At 40.6% G+C, this 9345-nt stretch overlaps 1 protein-coding gene across 2 annotated transcripts in view; it reads right to left on the bottom strand.

Moving 5' to 3' along the window:
* The window catches only part of TTF2 (transcription termination factor, RNA polymerase II), a 56860-nt gene that overhangs the window by 33458 nt on the left and 14057 nt on the right, over positions 1 to 9345 (bottom strand). For both annotated transcript variants that reach the window (XM_012000843.1, XM_012000841.1), the window contains exons 4-7: positions 4033 to 4099; positions 1574 to 2566; positions 1139 to 1253; positions 609 to 791 (exon numbers count right to left, since the gene is read on the bottom strand). In XM_012000843.1, the coding sequence (XP_011856233.1) occupies positions 609 to 791; positions 1139 to 1253; positions 1574 to 2566; positions 4033 to 4099 (1358 nt within the window). The remainder of the gene's footprint in view (positions 1 to 608; positions 792 to 1138; positions 1254 to 1573; positions 2567 to 4032; positions 4100 to 9345) is intronic.

Below are 9345 nucleotides of genomic sequence, written 5' to 3'. Positions count from 1 at the left end.
AGAGTTTTCATCCACAAATGCTGACTGGATGACTCCTGTGTGCAAGCCACTGGGCTGACTAATCAGCATACAGTGGTGAACAAGGTAGACACAGTCTGTGCGCTCACAGAAAGCTAAGTAACACTATGCAAAGCTCTACTGAGCTGCACAATCTTTATTATATGGGCAACTTAAGAATGGCTTCTCCCCTCAGGTGGGCACAAAGACATCTACAGTAGTCCCTCCTTATCCACCGGGTATATGTTGCAAGACCCCCAGTGGATGCTTGAATCTGTGGATGGTACTGAACCCTATACACACGATGTTTTGTTTTGTTATTTTCCCACACATTCATACCTACTTTAAACTTTAATAAATTAGGGACAGGAAGAGTTTAGCAATAATAACAAAATAGAAAAATTATAACAATATACTGTAATAAAAGTTATGTGAATGTGGTTTCTGTCTCTTTCTCTCTCCAAATATCTTACTGTACTGTACTCACCTCTTTTTGGACCACAGGTGACCAAGGGTAACTGGAAGTGTGGATAAGAGGTGACTACTGTACCAGGTGGCCCGTAACTCACAGGGGTGGCTATTCACAGCAGGGCCAGGCCTTTGGGTCTTACCTTGATAACACTGACTGGATCCTCCAGCAGTCACCTGGCAGGCAGACTTTAGTTCTAGAGAACCCACGGGTTGGGTACCACAACCAGGAAGGGGTTGGGGAGGCACCAGGTGGGGAGGGTCAGTGGTAGTTTTGGTGAAGTGACTCTGCTGTGGCGCTTGATTGTTACTCTTCTCATTAGTTCCTGCTCAGAAAACAAGGGAAGAGCAGATTAAAGTTCAGCAAACTAAGTGAAGGGATCGTATGTGTGGAGGTGAGGTCAAGAGAGAGGGATCATCACCATTCCAGTGAAGGATTCCTAGAAAATGTAGCATTTTAACAGTTGCTTAAACAATGGGGGAAGAAAGTAGAGTCCACAGGAAATAGGAGAAAGGTTTTTTATGAACCAAAGGTGTAATGTGAAAGAAGGCTCAGAAGCAGATAATAAAATGGAAAAGTGAATGAATCAACACATTCTTTATTAAAAGGGCTTCCAAATGTCTCTTGTAAAGTCCACGCAAACCCAGAGTTCTCAGGCATAACCCACTTTACCTTGCTCTGGGGAAAGGGCAAGACCACTGAGCGCTTCCTCCAGCTCCTGGATTTGTTTGATCAACTTCTGCCCCTTGTCTGGAAGAGCCTGGATGTTCACTGATGCCAGTGTGCTCTGCAAAACAGATTCCATCAAATGGATCTCTCCTTTCACACTGTTAGATGAATAGTTTCAGATTAAAATAGCCTGAAACGCCCAAACTCTGAAATTATGCTCTTTTAAATATGTGTGTAAAAACCAGAACCTTTCAAAAATTTTAACCCAGCTGGCTTACCAATCTTGAAAATATAAAGAGGGGAAAAGGCAGAAACTAAACACACACCTATAAAACCTTCATAGGAACATATTTAACCCTTCTGTAGCAATGAGATCTCCTATCTGCCCACAGCAAGCAATGCTCTGACCTCAAAAACAAAACACGAGTCAACAGTTACCTTCTTTTGTTTCAGTTGTGTTGTAAGGTAGACACGCTGGGCTGCTGGGTCTGAGGACTCTACTTTCTTGGAAACACCTGAGGCCGGAGATACCTTTCTTTGCACACTTCGATCAGGGAATTGGAGGTTCTCCTTCGTCTGTAAGTCCAGAGTCGAGTCAAAGAGTAGGGGGCTCCCAGGCTTAGAGGAAACAAAGACAACATCATCTTCCTCCTCATCGTCACTGCTTGTGGCAGCTTCACGGCCCTCACCCAGAGAAAGCCCTGGTGCTGCTGGTGCAGCCTGAGCCACTGGTCCTCCAGGAGCAGGCACACCATGGGTCTCCGGCCGCTCTTGGAAATGCCCCCGAGGCAGGCTTTTCTGGGTGGCCTGTGTGCTAGGGCCATCCTTTGCCTTTGTTTCTTTAGCCTCCCAGTTCTTGTACCCCTTGTTGAGGGGTCCCCCTTTCTGGGGCTTGCTTATTGAGCTGTGACTGTGAACGTTTTGAGGCAAAAGCTGGGTATCCTTTTCTCTCAGAGGTTCTGATTCTCTTTGGACATCTTGACTCTTACCACTTGATTTCTCCTGAGAAGATGCAGATGGTCTTGTAAGCTCATTACCTTGGCACTGTTGAGATTTAACTTCAGAAAAGTCTCTTTTGTGTGTGCCTCCAGTCTCCTCTGCCTCACACTGAATCTCTGCTCTCTCCTCTTGCTTCTTCTCTTGAACTACAGATTGTTTTTCCTTTGGTACCAGGCCAGATGAGAGGTCTTTCTCCATCAATTCAGGCTTCTGTTCCTTCTTTTGATTGAAAAGCTGACCTCCCTTTTCTCTTTGCTTCTTATCAGCCGTCTTTTCCTCACCTTCACCTTTGATGAGCTGTTTCCAGAGAGCTGGTTCTTGATTCTTGTCAAGTACCTTGAATGGATTTCTCAGCCGGCTGGAAGAATGATGAAATGTCTCAGATGCATGCTGAGACTTATTGGGGACAGAATGTTCTTTGGAATCAGGATCCTAAAGACAAAATAATTAATCTTCATATAAAATATTAATGCAAATGTCATATCTAGAATGCCTTTCCTTTTCATCTCATCTTTTATTTTATATACAGGGGGCACACATGCAGCTTTGTTATATGAGTATATTGCACTCAGGCAGTGAGCATAGTGCCCAAGAGTTTCTTAACCCATGTCCTCCTCCCCTCTCCAGTAGTTCACAGTATCTATTGTTCCTATGTTTATGGGTGCTCAATGTTTAGCTCCTGTTTGTAAGTGAGAACATATGATATTTGGTTTTCTGTTCCTGCGTTAATTCACTTAGGATTATTCTGCAGAAGAAATGGAAACACAGTAAAAGCAGTCCAATATTTCCTGAACGTTCTTGATACCATTTCCACGTCTAGAAAAGATGACATGCCAAACCCACAAAAGACTCATTTCTTCACGGTACTTTCAATGCTTCATTCCTTCTCTGTCCATGATCACGCTTTTCCAGACCTCAAGGAAAAGTAGTGACAAAGCAAAGTGCTTTTACAATCACAATGGCCACAGTGTATACTTTTCAGAAAAAAACTGTTCTCTTAAGATGAACCACGGCCAGGCGCAGTGGCTCACGCCTGTAATCCTAGCACTTTGGAAGGCCAAGGCAGGCGGATCACAAGGTCAGGAGATCGAGACCACTGTGAAATCCCATCTCTACTAAAAATACAAAAAGTTAGCTGGGCGTGGTGGCGGGCGCCTGTAGTCCCAGCTACTGAGGAGGCTGAGGCAGGAGAATGGCACGAACCCGGGAAGCGGAGCTTGCAGTGAGCCAAGATCGCGCCACTGCACTCCAGCCTGGGTGACAGAGCGAGACTCCGTCTCAATAAAAAAAATAAAATAAAAAAAATAAAAAAAAAAAAAAAGATGAACTTTTCCCCAAACCTAATTGTCTTAAAACACTTGCTTTGATTTTGGCTTTAGGAAGATTTTACTGTGGTAATATAGAATCGTAAGTTCAAGCCATACCTCTGCCAAAACAAGTCTTATCATCTCCCTGGTTCTAGTTCCTTATGTACTGAATATCTATAGGGCTTCTCCTATTCAGAGGAGACGCTCCTCCTAGTTCGAACACTCTAGGAGCTTATACCAATATCAAGTAGAAATTCCTCTATAAAAAGATACAAGAGTTAGTCAAGGAAATCTATTTTTTTTCTTAAGTAAAAGAATGCTGACTGCATTTAAGACCTCAAATAAATATTTGTATTAGTAAATATTTATATTTACTAAGTGAAATAGGATGCAAATAATTAATCTTGATTACAACCAAATGTTCCTTTGAATTAAAGTCCCAACAGGGCCTACCTTGCTTAAAGAAAACTATCTTTCAAGACAGTCTGATGAAGACCAACTCGTTTATGTGAACTCCAAGGTACTTTCAGGTGATGCTGCATATTAAAAGTCTTAACACAACAGGTTTGAAAACAGATGAATAATTCCTACCTGCCATGGAATACTTCCACACCAGCGTTTCCCCTCTGCCTTACTTCTAATGCATCGGAAGAACAATCTAATGAAGTATAAAACACAAATAATCGAGGCTATGAAAATCCATTAGAACAAGAGATAAGCTTATTTTTAATCCAAGAAAACATCTTGCAACTATTTGATACTGGCTTTGGGAGGTCACTTGAAACCAATTACTTTTATATACACATTTAAAAATTATTTGCTGCACAGAACATTTATAAGGGCTAAGAAGTCAAAGAATAAATATGGCATGGTCGCCAGAGAATGCACACAGGTTTATTCTTTTTAGTCTGTAACGAATGACTGAAATAGAAACACTGATCAGCACTAGCTACTAAAATCAGAGAAATGGGAGATAGCCAGACACTGTGTGTCCCTGAAGGGGGGCCACAACACTAGCTATAAAGCAATGTTGCCCAAAAAAACTCAAAACAACCAAGCCAAAACAAACAAAAAACTAACCTCTAGATCCAACGACCAATTTATAGGAAATAGAAACAACAGAAGAACGCGTAAAACTAGACCATGGGGAATATAATCTGCAAAATCTTGGCAGTGGGAAACGCTATAGGACAAACAACCTGATCCCTTCAACAAATAAGTTACAAGGGAGAAAAAAGAATGAAGGGAAAACTAAAGAGACTTAAAAGACATATTAATCAATTCCAATTTGTGAACCTTATTTGGATCCTGATTTAAACAAACAAAAACTAATAAAACTATTTATGACAGTTTATGAATCCACTGAAAATATGTACACCAACTGGTATGCTAAGAGTCCAGCTGGATGCAGTGACACACACCTGTAGTCAGTCCCCTCTACTCAGGAGCCTGAGACAGGAGGATCACTTGAGGCCAGAGGCTGCAATGTGCTAAGATTGTGCCTGTGAATAGCCACTGCACTCAAACCTGGGCAACACAGCAAGACTCCCTTCTCTAAAACATAAAAATACATTTTTAAAAATAGTTCATATCTTGGCCGGGCATGGTGGCTCATGCCTGTAATTCCAGCACTCTGGGAGGCTGAGGTGGGTGGATCACGAGATCAAGAGATCAAGACCATCCTGGCCAACCTGGTGAAATCCCGTCTCTACTAAAAATACAAAAATTAGCCCAGCATGGTGGCGTGTGCCTGTAGTCCCAGCTACTCAGGAGGCCGAGGCAGAAGAATCACTTGAACCCAGGAGGGGTAGGTTGCAGTGAGCTGAGATTGCGCCACTGCACTCCAGCCTGGCAACAGAGTGAGACTCTGTTTCAAAAAAAAAAAAAAAAGTCCATATCTTTTAAAGCTACATACTAGAATATTGACAGATGAAATAATGTTATCTGGGATTTCTTTCAAAATAGGGCAGGGGTTACGGGGTGAAGTGGATAGGATACATACAGAACAAGAGTAGCCATGAGCTGTCAATTATTGAAGTTCATGCTACAGAACCCTATCTTACTTCTGTATATATTTACACTCTTTCCACCAAAAAAAGAAGGCTGAATACAGACTTAACATCCCAGTGCAAGAAAGTCCCTGCACACACAAACATAGCCCATAGTCCAGCTATCCAGAGGTGTCTATGCTGTTCCACTGCCGAACTAAGCCATGCACCCTCCAGTCTACTAGACTTTGCATGGGTACTACTCTCCATCCAAAGGATATCCTCATCGTCCCGGTCTGTCTACCATCTTCCCCATCTCTAGCTATGGAAGTCCTACTGGTCCCTCAAGGCCCAGCTTAAGTCATACCTGCTTGGCAAGGTTTCCCCACATTCCCTTCCCTGTTTAATCCATGAACTGCCTCTCTGCCATTACTTTTAATGGCAAAAAACACAATTACGTTTACAGCAACCCAATAAAGCTGACTGTCCAGCTATAAAATATAGCTGACTGTCCAGGTATATTTTCAGCTACTAGAGGGCAAAAACCATATATGATCTCTTTATTCCCAACTATGACTTGCCTGTTGTACACAATTAAGTATTGCTGCATAAAATAGAACTGATTTATGTCATTACCTAAAATAACTCCTCAAAAAATTTAATTGATTAAATAAGAACTTTAAAAATATATATTTTGTTTGTTGAAATAGGTAACGTATTCAATCCATAAGTATTAAAAACACAGTGAGGAGCCCCTTCACACCCTATCTGCCCGGTTCACTTCTCTCCCAACATGTAACTGCTCATTAGTTTTTTGTTTACCTTTCCAAGAGATTTTTAAATGCATATTCAAGTCAATATACATTCTTTCTTCCTCCTCTACACAGATGGGTAGCATAACATACATACTGCTAAATACCTTGCCTTTCTTTTTTTACCTAGTACCTTGAAAATTTTTGTATAGTAACATATATGTAAAGAAGGCCCTTGTTTTTATTATTTTTTTTCCAGTTGCGGTTTTCCACTGTATAGGATGTTTCGTTATCTTTAACTAGAACCCTCTTGGTGGGCAGTTCATCTGTTTCTTATCCTTTACTATTAAAAGCAGTGGCACAAGGAGTGAAACTACGCATACGTCATTTCACGTACGTTTCAATACGTCTGTGGTGCAGCTCCTTATTTCTCATATTATGTATTTGTGCTGTTCTTCTTGACCAGGTGAGCCTCTGATTTTCTTTATTAATTATCTATATACTGCTAACTCATTAAATGTAATTTTTACCAACATTAATTCCTTCCTTCTGCTTTCCTTCAGTGTAATTTATTGTTCTTTTTCTAACTTCTTAAATTAGTCCCACGATGTACAAGATGAATCACAACAGTCTGCATCCTAATTCAGGAGTCCTGAGCAGGTCCCAGTCCCCTGATGCCACTACTTCACCAGGACACATAAACAAAGATGAACAAGCCCAAATGGACAAGTAGTCCATAAAAGTTAAGCTAAAAAGAAAATAGGTCCAGCCCCTCCCTCTTGTACAAACATGATTTTCCCATCCAAGTTCACAATTTTTAAAACCTTACTGGTTTCTTTAATTTTTCTCATTGCAATAGGATATTATATTAAACATATGTAATACAATTTCTGAAATGCTTTGAATGCATAAAATTCAAAGTACCAGCTGCCATCAGTGGGTGCTACTACTTACAGAAATAAATCAAGAACAAATCCCTGCTGTTGTTTAAAGCATATCAAGTACTTGAAATCTTTACTGAAAGAATATTTCATAAGTACAGTCACATGCTGCATGATGATGTTTCAGTCAACAGTGGATGGCATGTACAACTGTGGTCCCATGAGATAATACTGTATTTTTACTGTACATTTTCTTTGTTTAGATACACAACTACTTAGCACTGTGTTACAACTGCCTGCAGTATTCAGTATAGTAATATACTGTACAGGTCTGTAGCCTAGGTATGTATTAGGCTATACCAAGTAGGTTTGCGTAAGTTCACACAGTGACGTTCGCACAACAACGAAATCTCCTAATGACGCATTTCTCAGAATATGTCCTCATTGCTAAATGACTCATGACTGTAGTGTCTACTTTAAAACTCATGCCATGTAGACTTTCAGAAGGGCAAGAGTTGGAGAAAGAAGGAAGGAAACACACTGAACATCTGCTATGTGCTAGGCACAGTGCTAAAAATGCTTTCCCTTACATTTTTAATTAAAATCAATCTGGATGGGCTTTTCTGATTTTAGGATAAAAAGTTTGTTTGTTATGTTTTATTATATTGTGAATCAACAAAGAATGCAGTGGAAATATATTTTTGCGGAGAAAGCAAATATCAATTCCACTATAAAGAAAAGCATTAATTTCTGCAGTATGTTTATTAATTGTTTTCTAGGACAGAGGTTATAGGCAATAACGATGAAGGAACCAGCTAGAGGAAGCCAGACCTCTTCAATCCTGACTTCTTCACCAAAACACAAATCCTTCCATCTTCCTAAAGGTAACTGTCCAACTCAACATCACATTGCCAAGTGCATTCACTTTAGCAAGGCTGCGGTTCTCTCGGCCTCCAGAACTATCCTCCTTGGTTCGAATCCCAGCCCTACCACAGAATTAGTTCTGAAACATCAGACACCTTAACTGACTGCCCCCTGTGGCAGTTTCCTTTTCTGTAAAATGGCAAAATGATATAGTCCATACCTCATACGGTCATGATGAAGACAAAATACAATCAGAGCAAAGCCTGATATATACCAAGGTCTTGATAGGCAACAGAAATGCCAAGTTCACTCTAGCTGATCACCCTGCTTATTCCTACATCCACACTTCTGCTGAAGCTGTTCTGCCTCAACACTTCCTTGTCCTTTCCTCCATCAAAACTGTCAACGTCATTCAAGGACAACTTCAGGTCTCAACTCGTCCACTTTCTATGTAACCTTCCTAGCCCTGAACTGTATGTCTGAGAGTCAGAGAACCATCTGGCATCTGAACATCTTCAATTTAGCACTCTAACGTGCAGAGGAGACTGCATCCCAATCTCAGTACGTCTAACACTTATTCCAGTTGTGTCAAAGGCCCCTTGGGGATTATGAGTTCACATCTTTACATGCTCCAGCTCTGGAAAAACATAAAGCCGAATTTCTACCTCATTCTTTTACATGAACATTCAAGATGGAAAAAAAATGTGGAAGTAAAAACCGAAATTGTAAATGTTCTAGGAAAAAAACAGAGATGAATATTCTTGTAGTCCTAGAGTGAAGAAGGCTTTTCTAAGCATGGGATAAAACTCTGAAGCTGAGAAATAAAGAATTTAGTAATTTTGACTGAGGTGAGAAAGAATTTAGTAGTTTTTAAAAGTTTACACTTCCATGTGATGAAAATACTATCAGCAAAATTATAAGACAAAAAGCAAACTGGGAAAACGTAATTGCTGCACATATTACAAAGGGTTACTATCCTTATACACAGGGATTGCTCCCATTATTGCACAGTGCAGTGCATGGTACTGTACACCGCCTCATAAGTATGGCTTTATTCAGTGGGTCCTTCACAGCTGGTGGGGCCCAAGGTTCTGGCCGGGTCTGGCGCATGCCTGGTTGCCTCTCTGTCATCAGCCTGCTCACTATACTAGGGCTAGATAATCCGCAGGTCAGTTTCACCCAATAGTCAACAACACGAGGAGTTTTCTACACATGTGAAGTTTCAAGGGTTATTAAAAGTAAAACATTTTGAACATCTCACCACAACCAATTAATTTTTTTTTTGGAGGTGAATTTTTTTTTTTTTAATTATACTTTAAGTTCTAGGGTACATATGCACAACGTGCAGGTTTGTTACGTATGTATACATGTGCCATGTTGGTGTGCTGCACCCATTAACTCGTCATTTACATTAGGTAT

This window comes from Mandrillus leucophaeus, unplaced genomic scaffold, assembly GCF_000951045.1.
Source record: "Mandrillus leucophaeus isolate KB7577 unplaced genomic scaffold, Mleu.le_1.0 Scaffold64, whole genome shotgun sequence".
NCBI lineage: Eukaryota > Metazoa > Chordata > Mammalia > Primates > Cercopithecidae > Mandrillus > Mandrillus leucophaeus.
Note: the sequence above shows the minus strand (reverse complement) of the source record. Positions and strands in the feature narration are given on the sequence as shown.